Source organism: Melospiza georgiana, chromosome 9 (genome assembly GCF_028018845.1).
Source record: "Melospiza georgiana isolate bMelGeo1 chromosome 9, bMelGeo1.pri, whole genome shotgun sequence".
NCBI lineage: Eukaryota > Metazoa > Chordata > Aves > Passeriformes > Passerellidae > Melospiza > Melospiza georgiana.
Window position 1 is genome coordinate 499,623 of NC_080438.1, and position 17,966 is coordinate 517,588.

The following is a 17,966-nucleotide window of genomic DNA, read 5'->3' on the forward strand; positions in this document are numbered from 1 at the left end:
CGGGGGTATCTTTGTGTTTCCTCACCTACAGGGCCTTTATGGGTGCCTGCTAAGTGGACTAAACCTGTTTTTGATGCAGCCTCTGGTGGATCGCCTTACGGAGGAGGACAGGGAGCGACTGGGAAAGAAACTGCTTCTAGTCCTACAACCACTACTGTTACAATTGAAGGGGTACTCAGAAGCGGTGGACAGAGCACTGACACGTCACTACCGGACGGCCCAGGAGTTGATTGGTTTCATTGACTCATTATCAACTTTTCACTTAACAGATCCAGCGAAACTACATTGCCTTGACTGTCACAATCCACATTGTGCTGCCTGGATAGCTCTACGTTGTGGGGGTTGTAAAAGAACTTTTTGGATAGAACAATCATTATTACGGGATTTGTGGTGTCATACTTGTGAACACGAGCATACGTGGGGAAAAAGCTGGCAAGATGAATTAAGGAGACAAACAGGGCAAAACGCATATATAGCTTTAAATCTTTATGAGTCTCCTGAACAGAAGGTTCTTGCTTATTATCGATGGGAAATACAATGTATTGTGAATAGAATTAAGGTTCAAAGTAAATCACGTATAGTTTCTATAAGGTGTAGGAAATTAGTGCCTTTAACACAGCATTCAGTTGTAGGACCTTTCCAAGGGGATCCTGATAGAGCATTAGATTGCTGCATTGATAAGTTGCAAAAATTAAGTTTGAAAGTGGCAGGACCAGTGAAATTAGGAGCAGCAAGATTGAAGACAGATAAGAAAAAGAAGGCAAAAAAGGGAACGGTCTCATTTGAATAGGGGTATCAGTGATTGCTAATTAATTTTCTATGATTAGAACACTTTTACAGTTGTGGGACCCTCAGGAGGATATAGTTGTTGAGGAGGATAACAAACAAGAACTACGATTACGAAATAAGATACACCTTGTGTTAAAGAAAGACCTTGAGCTGTTAGCCTCATATAGTAAAAAGGCCGAAGAGGCTTTGCGATCACCACCATTGAATTGGTTGCTTTGGATTGAAGAACCAGAATTTTATACTGGTCCTTACTTACATTCGCTTCCTTGTTATGTTTGCAAAAAGGATAAAGATAAATGCTATGCATGGGTAGCTTTGCATTGTGCAGATTGTAATCAGGTTTATTGGTATTCACAGAGGTCATTGGGATATTTATGGTGTACATCTTGTTTTGGAAAGTGGATTCGAAATCATATCTGGGTTAGAGCTCTTGAACAAAGTACTGGCCTGCCAGGACAGACAGGATTACAGCTCTTTGAGAGTGCAGAACAAGTGATTATAGCATATCTTAGGTGGAAGTTACAGGAAAACCTTAGAATATTTGAAATTACTAAAGCCTCACGCATCATAGCAGCTCGCTGTAAAGCTGATTTGCCTTCAAACTTACCTCATGCTATACCTGTGAGCAAGGATGCTGATTTAGAATTAGATCAGTATATTCAAAAATTGACTCAGCCTTACAATAGACAATCTAGCAAACCAGGGAAAAGACAGCGAAGAAAGGAAAAACAACGCAAGCAGAAGGAAGAAAAGGAGAAGCAAAGCAAGCAGAAAGAAAAATGAGGTTTGTTTTTGTAATACTGCTCAATGCTGTAGCAAGTGAAGCAGTAGGAGTAACACACTTTAGTCAACCAAGGGAAAATTTATGGGTAACACTTGCTAATCAAACTAACCAATCATCACTTTGTCTTAGTCTTGGAGGAGTCACTAACCCATTTCGAACATGCCTGGTGGGACTTCCGGTGTCGTCTCCTGGAGAATTTTGTAGTTTGATAAACAATCGAACCTTATGTATGTCTAACATGTCAAACATCACATTGCCGGTGCAACAAGGGTATACTGCAGGTCAGAGTGATGGCTATCGTCAATGCTTACTAATCCAATCACTTAACACCTCTTTGCATTCTCCTCCTGAAGAGTTGGATCTTTTTGGAAGTACAAATGCCAGCATATCTAACACTACAGCTGGTGGATGGTTTAGCTTCAAACTTTCGGGTGCTCAGAATTTAAACCAACCTAAAGAAACACGGGCCACCCTAGATTCATCCCTGAATGTGAGTGAATTCTCTCCACAGCATTACAGTCAATGTAACAGCACAAAAATCACAGCACCGATGAAATTACCCACAGGAATATTTTTGATTTGTGGAGACAGGGCATGGAATGGTATACCAGCTAAACCACAGGGTGGACCCTGTTACTTGGGAAAATTGTCACTGTTTCATCCTAATGTGTCCTTGCTAATACAGCTGAGTCAAAATTCAAACAGGAGAAAACGTAGCATACATGACTTAGACTGCAGCAAGATAGGAGATCCACGGTTTTGGGGCACATTCAAACAGGTGGTGGTTTCAACTATCTTGCCAGGAGGATCTGCCAATAAAGCCATGAATTTAGCAAAACAATTAGGATGCTGGGCAAGGGATGAGCTGAACAAGACATCACAAATTCTAGACATGTTAACTGCAGATGTGCAAAGTGTTAACCATGCTGTTTTGCAAAATAGAGCTGCTGTAGATTTTTTGCTCTTAGCACAAGGGCATGGATGTGAAGAGTTTGAGGGAATGTGTTGCATGAATCTGTCTGATCATTCGGTGTCCATTCACACTAAGATAAAAGAATTACAACAGGGACTTCACAAACTTAAGGAAGAAGACGGTTTAGGAATTGACGAATGGCTTAAAGGCTTGGGACTCGGACCATGGCTGAGGAACCTTGTGATCTATGCTATAGGACTGCTGGGTGTAATTTTACTGTTTTTGCTTATTTTGCCTTGTATCTTTAACTGTATTCAAAACATGGTCAGCCGTACAATAGCAAAAACATGGCAAACTAATCTCCTTGCACAAGAAGAAAACGGGGGAAATGTGGAGAGCATTATTAATAATTGGTTAGCTGAGAAAGGCCACACTGACTTAATGCCACTGGTTAAGCTGAAGGAGAAAAGTCAGCAGTCAGCAAGCTGAAAGGAAGAGTCAGCAGTGACCTTGCTGCAACATGAGGATAGGGAGTTGAGATTAGTCCTGAATATATCCTAAGAATATGTAGAAAGTATCAAAAGTAGAACCATAGGAATGTAGAAGTAGGCGTAGGTGCTGATATGTAAGCTGACCAATCCTGAGCTCAACTTTTGCAATATGTATGAAGCTCATTATTAACTGTATTTAACCCGCCGTACTGATCAATAAAACTGAGCCTGTGATGATCAAATTGATGTCCTGGTTCCCTTCTGTCGACAGATGACGTTTCTCAGAAGCTTAATACTAATTTTTCCATTTATATGGAAAGTCAAAGTTGTTAGTTCATATGATGGCAGGATAACGGAGGCAGCTGTGGTGGTGTCCAGGTTTATCTCCTGTACCCAATGGTGATCAGCAGCAGCATCAAATCAGGTTCATCTTAGTTTTCTGCAGACAGGTCTTGATGAAAACATCAGTTCACCTAGAGCAGGGTTTGAATCCCTGTAGTGCAGTTGACTCCGCACGGGCTCTCTGGGCCACCGCCTGCCAGGGGCAGTAGCAGAAATTTCCCTTGGCCGGGGCCGGAGCCCTAGTGTGGCAGCGCCTGAACAGCACCTCCCTGCCTACAGTGCCACCCTGGATGGCTGCCCCAGGGCCTGGCATTTGACCCTGCACTTGCTGCAGGAGTCCTGGCCCTGCTTTCACCCTGAGCAAACGCTCGGACCATTTTAGAAGCTCGGTGCCCAAGGGGGCCACCACAAGTGGTTTCCAGGGACCTGGGGCCATGGCTGCCCCGATTTTGGGTACACGGTGCTGATGTCAGAGTTGCCATTGTGACCTGTGCCACCAAGGCCACAAAAGGGAACGCGGGGCTCAAGCCGAGTGTCAGTGCGACCTGACAACGGGAGGAGAAGGTAGGGCGGGGATGTGGCTGCCCAGGGACCAGAGGGGCCCCACACCTCGGGGCTCTGGGCCTGTGCTGCAGGCTCACCTGCCTCTCCCTTCCCAAAATCACAGAATCAGAAGAGGAACAGCCAGAGGACACTGCAGTGTTACTCAAGGCGACGACGGGAGGAGAAACAGACAGGAGCAGGGCTCACGCAGGGCTGAGCAGGGAGTAGAGCCTCGTGGTTCTGGGCCTGTTCTGCAAACTCCCCCCCCCCCCCCTTCTTTCTCCCATAGACAGAGAGGAACAGCACCTCGAAGTGACCACGTCCCTCGAGGAGATAGACTCAGCGTAGACAGCCGCCATGTCTGACAGAAAGCAGGAGGGTCCTGGTGCCAGGGAGCCAGGTGAAGGCAAAGCAGCTCTCTGATAGCTTGGCCCAGGGGCTCTTGTAGCAGCAGGCAGCATGGGGATCAGAGCAGAAGCAGGGGGAAGGAGGAGCTTCTCGGCCATGCCAGGGCTGGGAGCCTCCTTCCTGCCCAAGTGGGGCCCAGCTGGGCCAGGGGGCAGCTCCTGGGACAGCCGTGCCCACAATGGCCCCTGCTCTGCAAGGCCTCCAGCGCTGCCCATCAGCCAGGCAGGGACAGAGCAGCCTTGGGGCCGATGCTGCTGCAGGCTCAGAGCCCCGCACAGCTGCTCATGCCCGGTGCCATTGGCTCTGTCCCCTGCAGCCTGCATGCTGTGTCGCCGTGCCGAGGCTGACCCGGACATGTGCGGTGACAAACTGCAGAAGGGTGGGCTCTGTGCCCACGTGTTCTGCATGGTGAGTGGCTCCGGGCGCTCCCTCCACTTTTGCAATGGGCAGCTCCTCCTGCCCTCTCCTCATCAGCTTCTCCCCTTGGCTGCAGTTCTTCGCCACTCTACTATTTCAGCAAGAGACGGACCGCAGGGGACTCATGGACTTTCTCCCTCGAGATCTCCTAATTGCAGTGCGGCGGGCGGCACAGAAGGTGAGAGCCTGACAAGAGCAGGGAGATTTGTGCCTGGCGAGGTTTGCCAGAGCTTAGCCCAGACTGCAGGAAAGAAAGGCCGGCCCAACAGTCGGGACAAAGTCTGGCTCCCCGCAGCTCTGGCACAGAGGCCCTGGCACAGCAGCCTCCCTCCTCCAGCAGGCGGCTCTGTGGGCTGGGAGCCGGCAGCGGCCACGTCCTGCGCCCTGCCCGGAGCCCTGGGGCTGCCTGGGGAGGCCTCGAGGCTGCTGCTGCTGCTGCTGCTGCTGATGCAGCTGCTTGGCTCTTTCCAGCGCTGCTGCGTCTGCGGCCAGAGCGGGGCAACCATCATGTGCTGCATGGAGAACTGTGACAGATGGTTCCACCTGCCCTGTTCCAAGGAGGGCGGCTGTGTCAATCTATACGTTACTCCGTTCAGGTACCTCATCTCTCTTTATGGCCACCCCTGGGGAATGATCCAGCATTTCTCACTTTCCCCATCCCTTTGCCCCCAGCTCCTTCTGCCCTGAGCACCGTCCAGAGCAGGAGGTGGAGGCGACTCCTGAGCCGGACACCGTTTGCCCCATCTGCATGGAACCTGTGGAGGACAGAAAGACCTTCACAACATTGGTGTGCCCAACGTGCAAAAAGGCCTGGTTCCACAGGGACTGCATCCAGGTAGGAGCCCTCCCCTGAGCCCCGGGGCACAGCAGGTGCTCAGCAGCAGCAGCAGCAGCAGCAGGGCCTCGCTCACCCTGCCTGTGTTTGCCCTGCAGGGACAGGCCTTGCGCACTGGTGCTTTCTATTTCCAGTGCCCCCTGTGCAGAGACAGTGGGGAATTCCCTGTTGAAATGTTCATCTTGGGGATCCGAGTCCCCTTCAGGTTGGTGTCCTTCTGCCTGGCCCACCAGCCAGGAGGGTGCAAGTGCTGTGCTGTGCCAGGCCCTGCCCCAGGAGCCCTGGCCCTGCCCTGTCTTGTGAGTCTGGGCTCCAGCTTCACCCCCAACTTGGAAAAGCGCTGGAGAAAGAGCTGGGACACCCTGGACCTCCGTGAGGGAGAGCAGCAGAAATTCATCATCTCTTCCTTTCTCCATCAGACAGCCAACGTGGGAGGACAACGATGCCTTCGCAGATCTAGGAGTGAGGCATGGCCAATGCAATGCCAGGGATTGCCTTTACCCTGGGGGCAGGGAGGAGGCAGAGGAACAGGGGTAAGTTGGGAAGCTGCACCTGGGGCTCTGCAGGGAACCTGTGTCTCGACAAGGGCTCAAAGCAGGAAGAAGCAGAAACGCTTGGCTAGACAACCGCGTGCTGGTACATTTTTTGTTCTCAGCGCTATGAGCTTGTTTGCCTCCCCAGGCCCTGGCAATTGCTCCTGTGCTCCTCCTGTGCTGCTGAGGGCACCCACAGGCGCTGCTCTGGCCTGAGGAACAGCACACAGAGATGGGAGTGTGACAGCTGTGCTGGGCTCGGAACATGTATGAGTCGAAGTCCCCAGTGTCCCTGGGCTGGGGGCAGTGCCCAGGCCGGGCTTGGCAGAGCGCAGCATCCACTGCTGGAGGGCTGGAGGCACTGCTCTGGCCTGGCCTGGCCGGGGCCTGGGTGATCTTTGACATTCCTGCTTGCCCTTACAGCCTCCAGGGATGAGACAGAGCTCAATGGCCCCAGGCCAGCCAGACAGTCAGGACTACAATCTGCTCATGGCTGGTCAGAATCTGAGGCCATCAGCCCCAGCTCCCACAGCCCTGTGCCATTGGTGCTGGTTTCCCCACCTCCATCTCCAGAGACGGGCAGCCACAGCAGGCCCCAACACGCAGCATGGCAGCAGGCGCTGCCATCTTCCTCACTGGACACCAGCAGCATCAGCAGATCAAGGGCAACACGCAGCACATCCCCTGACCCTGAGGACAGGGTCCGTTCCAGACGTGCTGGGCCCAGCCGCAGGCGAAGCTACTCTCGCCGGCAAAGTCGCGCCCAGAGTCCACCTGTCCGGTCCAGGAGTCGCCGTGACAGGAACAGTAGGACAGGGCCAAGGGCTGAGAGGCCCAAGCAAAGGGAGATACCATCACGGACATCCCCCAGACGCAGGTGCTCCCGCCAGCAAGGTCGCGCCCAGAGTCCACCTGTCCGCTCCAGGAGTTGCCATGACAGGAACAGAGGGACAGGGCCAAGGACTGAGAGGCCCAGGCGAAGGGAGACATGGTCAGGGCCATCCCCCAGACGCAGGCGCTCCCGCCAGCAAGGCTGGGCCCGGAGTCCACCTGTCCGCTCCAGGAGCTGCTGTGACAGGAGCAGTGGGACAGGGCCAAGGGCTGAGAGGCCCAGGCGAAGGGAGACATGGTCAGGGCCATCCCCCAGACGCAGGTGCTCCCGCCAGCAAGGCTGGGCCCAGAGTCCACCTGTCCGCTCCAGGAGTCGCCGTGGCAGCAGCAGTGGGACAAGGCCAAGGGCTGAGAGGCCCAGGCGAAGGGAGACATGGTCAGGGCCATTCCCCAGACGCAGGCGCTCCCGCCAGCAAGGCTGGGCCCAGAGTCCACCTGTCCGCTCCAGGAGTCGCCGTGGCAGCAGCAGTGGGACAAGGCCAAGGGCTGAGAGGCCCAGGCGAAGGGAGACATGGTCAGGGCCATTCCCCAGACGCAGCCGCTCCCGCCAGCAGCGCCAGGCCTCGACTCAAACTGTGCGGTCCAGGAGTTGCCAGGACAGGAGCAGGAGGACAGCAGCGAGTGCTGAGAGGCCCAGGCGCAGGGGGACATGGTCGGGGACATCCCGCAGGAGCAGTTGCTCCCACAAGCGACGTCGGACCTCAACTGGGACCTCCAACAGCAGCACATAGCGCCGTCATCTTTTCTTTCTAGGCCGTGTGTTCCTTGCCGGAAGTGAAGGTGAGAACGGTCAGTGCAGGGACCCTGAGATGTGCAGCTCTGTGGGCAAACCCTATTAGCTCTTGATGTTTCTACTGGCAGGAAGAAGTCTGGGCTAAATACCTTGATTTCTGTGTAACTGTGTATTCAGTGAAAAGTCACTTAAGGATGTGGCTAATTAAAAAGGACTCTTGTTCCTGCCTTTAGACTTCAACCTCAGATGTTTCCCCACTGCTTACCCTTGATAATGAACCACTCCTTAATGGGCTTGGATATGCTTAGGGAGACATTCAGAGCAAGATGGCTCTTAGGGAAGCTGTGTCCGAAAAGGACGTGTGCTGTGTTGCTATCCTTGAACAATCTCATTTCAGTAAAGCCAAAAAAAGAAGAAAGAGAGTGAGACACTGCCTCACTGTCTGAAGACAACTCCTACACCATTGCTGCGGATTTGAAAGAGGCCTTTCAAAGAACAAACCAGAATAGACGGTATTTCCTCTGTCTATTCTGGTTTATTCTTTGAAAGACCTTCAAAGAGCAAACCAGACTGAGGAAATACCCTGGGACAAAGAGGATGCGCAGGACTCTGCCCCAGATGACCATTTGGGACCTTTGCCTGAGGATGATGCAGCTCAGGAGACGAGTTACTTCAAGTTTTCTTTCTTTGGAGGCACAGAGGAGTTGGGCATTAAAGAAGGTAACAGCAGAACCCTTCTAACAGTGCCATTGCTAAGGAAGAGCTTCTGGCAGGCACTGTAGGGCAATATGGTGTAAAAAAGGTCAGGATGCAGGGGATTTTCAGCAACAGAAGTCAGTAATTAGGCAGAAGCATTTTGATCTTCATTTCTGCTTGCTAGGGTTGTGGTAGATTATTGAGAGGTGCCTCATGCTTGCATCTCAGGAATTCTGAAAGGCATGCTTTGAGAAGGCATTGGGGGTTTTTGCTGAGTGGTGAAAAAGCTTGTTCTCATGCCCTGAATTCCTCAAACAGGGAAAAAGGTGACACAGCAGTCATATCAAGTTTCATAGGAACTCACAAGGCTTTTAAGGAAATGTGCGTTAATGTAGAGGGAGGAGCAAAGTCCGAGAGCTGGCCCCAAGATCCATGAACATTCTGTTTGTTACTGAATTCTACTCTTGGACCTTTAGAAAAAGGAAATGGAATGACACATGATCATTGGGGTGTCCTAACCTTAGATAAAATGAGGCTGTCTGAAATGAAGATGAAACAACATTAACTCAAGTCCCAGTCATGTAGGAGAGAAAAGAAACCCCATGAAGTTATCCCAAATATTAAAAAACCCAATGCAACAGCACAAGCAATGAGCCCCCCAGATTTGTGCTGAACTGAAAAGGTATTCAGTGTCTTCTGAATGCAATGAGAAATGTTTAAGAATACATAAGGGATCCCTGGAACAAAGTGGAAAATACTGGAACAGAAATGTAGCTTAGAAAATCTGGCAGGGGCAGACTCTGTCCTTCCTAAATCTCTCTTCTCCACTGTAAGTATTTCACGTGAAAGGAGGAATTTTTCCTGATGATTAGAGGAATAATCTGGTTTTGGCTTTTTTTCTCTATTGGTGCTGTCATTGCAGAGCCTCACGTGCTTGGGACAATAAAGCCAGTAAAAGCCACATGGCAAGAGGATCCACGTTTCCAGGACAGCAGTTCTGAGGGTGACGATGAGCCTGAGATGACAGAAATGGAACAGGACCAAGAAATGCAAGTTGCATTTCTCTTTGTTGTCTACTTGGCTGTAGTAGTTGGATGCTGTGGGAATATTAATAGCAGCACTCAGGGAATGGGAAACTGACATTGCACACCTCTGAGCAATGAAAGCCATCTTAGAAAACTGTTTGTGCTGCACAGAGTCAAAACTCCCAGCAACCCATTGGATGTGAATGTGAATATGGAAAGAAAGAGCAGAGCACAGGAAATTAACTGGGTCATTTTGGTTTGACCAACTCCAAACTGAGTTTGGCCAAAAGCCAAAGACACAGTCAGTTTTCTCTTTAAAAGAGGATTTGGAAAATAAAAAGATTTATTTGGTTTCTAGGGAATAAATCTTTTCAATGTATGGTATTTCTCTGAAGCACTACAGGATTAACTTGTGTTCATGAAATTTGATAGTACAATTTAGGATGCTCAAATCCCTTTGTCCTTTTCTAGGTTTCTTTCTTTACCATGCACAGGAAGTGCTAGTTTTTTTTTTGTTCTCCAAAGATGATGAACACCTAAGAGGTATGATAGAATTTCTTTATGCTCTTTTATATTTTTTTTTCCTTTTAAACCCTTCCTGTAATTCAGTGAGGAGGAAAAAATGCTGCCTAGTTATCAAAGTTTTCTAGTCAAAATTTGCCACCCTCACTTGTGATCCAAGTTGTGGTAGAATCCCGTGAGAAAGTCCTGGCAAAATAAAGGTCAACCAGATTTCTGGCTTTCTTTTCTTTCAGACAATTACCGAATAGGAATCTGGACTTTTAGAGTTTACCAAAAACATAGTCACTTGACAGCTTATGTAGACATTTTGGATCCTTTCGGGTATTTAAATCATCTTTATCTTTTTCCTCTCTTTCTGGTGTTACTGTTAGAAATGAGGAGTGTTCTTGTCAGCCACATATGTCCCTGTGGTTCTTTGTTCTAATGAATCTGGGGTTTTGCTTCTGAATCCAGTGAATTTTGTATTTAGAAACAAAGAAAACAACATCCAAAGGAAACATGCACAGTCCCCAAAACCTGCACAGGCCACCAAAACAATTGCTGGTTAGATTTTGTAGAATAGAATCTTAAGACAAGCATAAAGGATGTGCCTTCCATGAGACTGATTCCATAACTCTGCTGAAATGCACTGCTGTGTTCACACAGTTACCGGCCTGCAATCTTCCAGGCAGCCTGATTTACAGGGTGTGTTGAAATGGAGAGCTCAGGCCTCAGCAGGCCTCAGTTCTGGGGGAAGATGTGGGGTGCTGGTGCTGAGCTTCTAATGCAACAGCTGCAATTTCACTGCAATTCAGATTGCAGCATGTTGAGGAAAAGTGCTGCTGCCTTTGATTGTTCTTAGCACACCAGGCTGCAGTAGGGAACATTTCTGCTGGAGCCAAGGCGTGGTGGGGGCAGGAGAACAGGAAGGATGTGAAGAATTGATTTCTGATTTTAGTGCTGTGGTGGTCAAGATTGTTAGAAGTAGCAGCACAATCACAAGTGTTTAAGGCTATTAATTGGATGTTTCTTTTGTGCAGAGGGTCCACAGTTATTTTGTAGATTAGTAGAAGTCAGTGAAGAAAAAGAGGGTTAGGAAGACAGACGTAGATTATTGCTTGAGGTGAGTATGGAACATCTGTTCCCTGGTAAGTCTAGGTGAAAACTGAGCATGGGGAGGGGTTGCAGGTATGAATGTGCATGCAAAATTAAGTCAGGACCTCGAGAAGAGCTTTAAATTTGTGATGAACAGGGAAGAGAAGTTTTTTAGTGTAGCGGTGTGTATAACATCCTGTTGTGTGATCCAGTCAGGTAAACCACTACATCTTTGTGTGTTACAGGAGCAGCTACTTAAGTGTATGTAAGGATAGTGAATGTAGAGACTTCTCCTCATAGTGGATTCAAGAACTTATCTTTAGAATTTGTTAGATTTTCATTATTTTTTGGAACTCCAAAGGAAGCATTAGGATACCCTATAGGAAGTGCATGCAAACCAATAAAGTTTTTACTGATTAGAAGCGAATCACGTTTTTTCCTTGAAGGAGTTGCCAAACAAAGTTACTTTCAAAATGCTTTCAAAGGTCTAACAGGGATCAATATCAGCAAACCCTGTTAGGTCGTGTTTGGGAGCTGGGGCTGAGGCTCTCGTGCCCTGGGGAGCCATGGGAAGGCTCCAGGCCTGAGTGTGCGGCCAGGGCGGGGCCATTGAGCTGCAGCCCATCCCTGGTGGATGCAAGGGCAAGCAGGAATGCCAAGGGTCCCCAGGGCCGGGCCAGGCCAGGCCAGAGCAGTGCCCCCAGCCCTCCAGGAGCGGATGGGCTCTGCCAAGCCCAGCCTGGGCACTGCCCCCAGCCCAGGGACAGGCGGGTGCTTTGCCAAGGGCTGGGCCCAGAGTAGCAGAGCTGTCACAGCCCCAGCTGGTTCTGGTCTGCGTGCGGCCCAAGCAGGGCCCGTGGGTGCCCTGGGCAGTGCAGGAGCAGCACAGGAACAGTTGCCAGGGCCAGGGGAGGCACAGGGCTCAGCCTCGGCACAGCGACACAGCATGCAGGCTGCAGGGGACAGAGCCAATGGCACCGGGCATGAGCAGCTGTGCGGGGCTCTGAGCCTGCAGCAGCATCGGCCCCAAAGCTGCTCTGTCCCTGCCTGGCTGATGGGCAGCGCTGGAGGCCTTGCAGAGCAGGGGCCATTGCGGGCACGGCTGTCCCAGGAGCTGCCCCCTGGCCCAGCTGGGCCCCACTTGGGCAGGAAGGAGGCTCCCAGCCCTGGCATGGCCGAGCAGCTCCTGCCTCCCCCTGCCTCTGTTCTGATCCCCACGCTGCCTGCTGCCACAAGAGCCCCTGGGCCAGGCTGTCACAGGGCTGCTTTGCCCTCACTTGGCTCCCTGGCACCAGCGCCGTCCTGCTTGCTGCCAGACATCGCAACGGTAAGCAGATAGTCCCTTTCCAGGAATGACGCAGTCACCTCCAGGTGCTGATCCTCTCTTTCTGTGGGATAAACAAGAGCTTGGGGCGCTGCCATGGCAGGGCTTCCCTCAGCTGTCGGCACTTCCAGCCCGGCTCTGCCAGGGGCTCTGGCAGTGCCACGGCGCACGGCAGCTCTGGCATGGCAGCTCTGCACTGCAGCCTCGGCCAGCAGCCAGATCTGCGGGCTGGGACTCCGCAGCGGCCGCACGCTTTTCCCAGAGCCCGAGCAGCGGCGGCTCGCTCCCAACACCGAGCCGGGAAGGCGCCGAGGTACAGCGCGGGCTCGGCTCTTGGCACGAACCGCCCCGCCCCTCACACCCGCCCGCCCTTTCCCGCCCTCTGGCCCCGCCGCGCGGCGCCCGCGCTGTCGAGGCGACTCTTGCCCACAAGGAGGCGCCCTGAGCGCTGCAATGGCGCCGCGAACCTTCTGGCGCTCTGGAAGGCGCGGGCCTGGACCTGTTGCAAGCTGGGCCCTACGCCCCATTTCCTGAAGAAAACATATCCTGTCATGCCTGGGCTGTCCACGCTTCCAAGCCTGATCAACAGGAAGAGACATTTAACCTGTGACACACATAGCAGCCTACAAGCTCGAAGTGATGGCCAGGTATTAGAAAAGCAAAGTAGTTGTTGCTAGAATTGTCTTTAAGACTCAGGGCTGGGCCCGTTTCACTGATCTCAGACCCAGAGGGAGGTTGACAAAGCTTGGGAAGAAGGATGCCCATTGATTGTGGACACAAAGGATGCAGAATTTAGGGGCCATAAGGACATCTGCTAGAACTGCCAAGTTAAGGAAAACAGTCCTAAAGTCGTCTCAGCAAATATGTTGAGCTGAGCACCAGCTGGGTAAAAAAGAGTGTGATGTTTGCAGGCAATGGGACTTTGGCACCCAAATTATCCTGGGCCTGGCCATGGGATGGTTCTGGTCACCAGAACACATGAAAAGACAGCATAATGCAAGCACTGGGCATTGTGCTTCATAGAACCCAGACAAAAAAACTGGAAAGACTCTGCTGGATTCTTGTGTGGTATCTACCCCTTCTGTTCCTTCTTCTTCTCAAAATATATTGTAAGCCTGATTAAAAAACTTACTTAGAGCCATGGTCAGTGCCATATTCTGAAAACTTACAGCTGACTTACAGGTTTAGTATCTCACAGAGCAGGTTTGAGGCCCTGGAACTGGAGGGACAGACAAGTGATGAAGTGGGCAAAAGTCCTTCTGGAATAGAGGAGCACCTAGGGCAGGTCAGGCAACACCATGCATGGTGACCACCTCTGTTCCAAGGGAAGGCAGGGTCCCTTCAGGCCTTCCTAAAAGCATCTCAAGGGAAGGTTTCCATCTCCCCTGCCCTCTTTCCTTGACTTTAGCTGAATCTTTCTCTCACTGAAAGACAGGAAGCTCAAGTGTGTTAGGAGAATACTGTGAGCATTGGCAGCGGTGAACAGTCAGTGTGAAAAACGCCAATCACTTGTTTTTAAAATTTTAAAAAGTTTAATAGTAATAAAATAGTTATAAAAATAGTAACACAATTAGAGTAATAACAATTTGGATAAATTGAATTAAGACAATATGAGAAAATAAAAACAAAGAGTTACGGATGTCCGGGTACCTTTTTCTGGGCATCAGGAGCCTGAAAAAGGACACACATTAACAAAGGATTAACCCTTAAGAACAATAGCCTGTTGCATATTCATATACTTCATACATGATGCATAAATTCCATTCAAATACAGGATTGTGTGTGGTCATTGTCAACTTCTTTCCTTCTAATCCTAACAGTGCCTCCAAGGAGAGAAGAAGTTCATTTTTTCTGATAAGAAGGCAATAAATTCCCTTTCTCTGAAAGATTTAGATGTCCTGTGGCTGCTATCTCGCTGCAAGCCCTTTCTGTTAAACAAAGCATCTTACATAGCATAGTTTCTATTTTTATAACCTAAAACTATATTTAACACAGTGCTTAAGAAAATTAATACAGCATTGCTTTCTAACACAACACATATAATATTCATTTTAATATTTGCGAAAAGCCAATCATAAAATACATGCATTTTTCACAATCCCCACTCTTATTCTTTGTAAATCATTTGGCTTGAGCAATATTTTTTTTCTACTTATATCTTCTGGACTATGCTGGTAAAATAAAACACGGGATTACACAAGAAAGAAATATAAAAAGAGTTGTAACACAAATGAAAAATCTTAATTTCTTCTAATACATTACCCCACCAGCTAGATTTTAACATTGTTTTCTAATTTTTGGACTGGTGCCTGGGTTGTTATATGCATATATATTTTTCTTTTTGATTTCTTTTGCTTTTGCTAGAATGACTTTTCTGTGGTCATCAATTTTCAACGATCTGATATATTGAACTTTCCACAAACACCCCCTTCTTTGGCCAATAAATAGTCTAAAGCGAACCTTTCTGATACCCTACAGTTTTTGTTCGGCTTAGCTGACTTAATATTAACTCTAATGCTTGGGCAGCCTTATTTGCTATCATTTCTATAACTGCTTGGAGTCTTGTAATACAATTCAACAGATAATTTGGAGTCAATACAGAGTTAGATTGCTGTGCTGGTTTTACCTTTTCCTTTATTATTTGGGGTTTTTTTCCCAAATCTTGAACCGCATCTTCAAGATTAAATTTAAAACAAATCCATTTCTCTCCTTTTGGACATTCAGTTCTAAATCTATTGCCACTTTTTCTTAAGTTTCTTGTAATCTAATAATTTACTCTGTTTTGCCTACAAGTTCTTAATTTGGATGGGTTATAACAGTGGCTGTTGACATAGGTGTGTGTAATAAAGGAGGAACTTTGGTTTCTTTCTATGTGATACTTTCTGTAGCATTTGTGACACAATCCTGCTGGTATCCTGAAAGGGAAAAGACAACAAATGAGTGCCAGAAACAGGAATAACAGAGGTCCAGTATGGCTTATGCTCCCACCTCCCATGCCTGTGAGGTTGCAGCCCACAGCAGGTTTATTTGATCTTCTTGGTGGTGAAATACAGAGGCCAATCTGGTCTTGCCCTCTATTTTCTTGTCACTTTCTCTTAACTAATTGCTAGGCAAATTGTTTTTGACACTCTTTAACTGTGGTCTCTTACTGTTCCTCAGGTATCTCTCATTTAACAGGCACTAATAATTCCCATCCAAAAAACCAAGTCAGTACTTTAACACTTTTTGCAATAAGAGCATAAATTTTGCGAATCACAACACTAATTACTCTTACAATTTAAGCATTTACTTATAACCCACCTAGCATGTCCAGTATTGGAATGAATCAAGTAAAGTTTACTAATGGAAATAGTAATTCCCCTTCTCCCTTGTACAATTCTAGGGCTAAGGTCAGAATACAAAAACATTCTTGATCCTTCTATCTGAGGTATTCCTCCCCCTAGGAGATGTTTTATTCAGGCAGTGCTCAAATCCAGTGATATAAGCATTATCTTATTTCTTAATTCAGTGTTATTCTTTGTACATTTCTTGGATCATTTAGGTTTTCTCAAACCATTACCACTCAGTCCCCATTGGAAAGTCAGTTCAGTATCACCCGGTTTAAATATGATAGTCCGTTCCTCAAGTTTCTTCACAAGTCCTTTGATTCTGCTGGCATGAATTCACTCTCTTTCCGTGATTTTGATTGTTGCTTCAGTAGTACCTGGAAAGGACTTCTTAATAGCATAGTAATAAAAGAAAGGTAATACTGCATTAACTTTTACGATTCGCTTTCCTTCTAAACTTTCTGGGTTTAGCTAAAAGCTTTCTCTACAGCAGCCTCTTCTTCAGGAAAAAAGCCTTCTCGTTAACGGCAAACAAAACACACAAAAGAAAAAAAAACCAAAAAACTTCTTACTTAAGAAAAACAAACCGCTTTGTGAGGTTTGGAGAGTCAGCAATCTCTGCTTTGATTCTATCTTTTAGTGCTAGTCCCCCTGCCCCTCTCTTCACAGCCCTGCTGTCAGTGCTGTTCTTGGCCCTTCCCCGGTGCAGCCCCTTGGCTGCAGGGCCGGGGCAGGGGAGAGTAGCCCCGGGCATGGGGACCCTGGGGGCTGCCCTGGGTCTCTTTTGCCCTCTCTCTCTCTCTCTCTCTCTCTCTCTCTCCCCTTCTCTCTCTCGGCCTACTTCCAGGCTGACGCTGCCATCCTGGGCTCGGGACCCCGACAGTCTGGGAGCCCCCCGGCAGCTCTGCCCCGGAGCCAGCCCGCTCCTGGCCGCAAACCTGTGTCCTCTGCTGCCAGCACCGCTCGGGGCACCTCCATGGATCGGTCCCTGCCGCAGCCCCCGAGACCCCGCCGCTCGTAGGGAGCGCTCAGACACCTCCCAGCCCTGACAACCCCAAACCTGGCGTGCCCAGGTGCTCCTGACATTCTTTCTCTTTCTCTCGTCAACTTACCCTCTTTTCTCTTCAAGGAGGACCCGTTCTGCTAAGGCTTTTCTGGACCCCAGTGTGGCATTGAATAACCTCTTAACAATCATGTGTTAAGATACTTCTCTGCCTTTTATGCAAAAAACTTGCATTCACACTTCTGCTCTCTTCAGCACCAAGATGTCATCACTTCACATTCTAACATCTCAGAGTTTCCTAACTACTTCTCTACTTCAACTTCTCTCTTTCTCCTCTCTCAGTTGTAACCCTTATGGGGTCGATATTTATTCTTCCCCTATTTCTTTCTCCAGCCCAAACTTCTTTGTTGATTTTTTTTTTCTTCATCCTCTTGGCTTAATTTCAAAACTCTAGCTGTCATTTTCTTATTTTCTGATATAACTCTTATTCTTAATTGCACTTGTAAGACTCTTCCCAATAAATTGCTACCTGTCCCTGGGACCAATAACATATCTCCCATCTAAATTTTAGTTTCTTCCCTCAGTTACCACATCTTTAATGACCAGAAATGTAAAACTTCCTCTTTTTGCCCCTGTTACTTTCACTATATGTTTGCTCACACTATAACCTTTTGGAACTTTTAACAGGCAGGTTTTCTCTGCCCCTGTGTCTATAACAAATTCCAATTCTCCTTCTTGGGGACCCACTTTTAAAGTTATCACAGGCTCCTGATGGTATTTGTTCCCCCCCCAAAAAAATTAAAGCCTATGACTTTTTTTTTTTTTTTTTTATGGGCCCATTTCTTTAAAGATTTTCAGATCTTCTGCTTACTTAGGACCATTTTCCTTTTTCTCTAAAGTTTGTTTATCTATTTAGTTGGAGTTTTTTCTTTCCCCTCTAAAAGCTGTCTCTCAAAAATCTTTTGTTTTCACATTTCGCCTTTGATATGCTGTCTCATTTATTCTCTTGGTTATGTAATTACAATAACTGTTCATGTGTTTACTCCCCTCCTCATTATTTTAACCCCATTCAGGAGGTACAGTTGGCATTTTGTCTTCTCTAGGGGTCCCTGCAGATTATCTTTTTCTTAAGCTTTTATTTCAGTTGCTCTGATTAATTGCTTTTCTTCCTGAGAAAAATATTATTTTCATTACCAACCACATCTGTTCTCAAGTATACATGTTTGGACCTAAAAGTTGGTCTAATTGTTCAGCTATGCCTATGGGATTCTCCAAATATCTCTTTTATTTATTTCTTAAAATTTCAGACCTCAGACA

The 17,966-nt window shown here is 48.1% G+C and overlaps 1 protein-coding gene across 1 annotated transcript; it reads left to right on the top strand.

The window, feature by feature from the left end:
* The first annotated feature begins 4,219 nt into the window (after positions 1–4,219).
* Positions 4,220–16,667, top strand: LOC131086682 (PHD finger protein 7-like). The gene is made up of 11 exons (XM_058029806.1): positions 4,220–4,262; positions 4,587–4,678; positions 4,764–4,865; positions 5,159–5,283; positions 5,360–5,522; positions 5,621–5,731; positions 5,946–6,055; positions 6,204–6,322; positions 8,229–8,399; positions 9,298–9,428; positions 16,494–16,667. The coding sequence occupies exons 1-11, from the start codon at positions 4,220–4,222 to the stop codon at positions 16,665–16,667; spliced, it is 1,341 nt and encodes a 446-aa protein (XP_057885789.1).
* The last annotated feature ends 1,299 nt before the right edge of the window (positions 16,668–17,966 follow it).

Coding starts and splice junctions, on each gene's coding strand:
- LOC131086682 (XM_058029806.1), top strand. CDS start 4,220: ATGTCTGACAGAAAGCAGGAGGGTCCTGGTGCCAGGGAGCCAG. Junction 4,263..4,586: donor TCCTGGTGCCAGGGAGCCAG/GTGAAGGCAAAG, acceptor TGTCCCCTGCAG/CCTGCATGCTGTGTCGCCGT. Junction 4,866..5,158: donor TGCGGCGGGCGGCACAGAAG/GTGAGAGCCTGA, acceptor GGCTCTTTCCAG/CGCTGCTGCGTCTGCGGCCA.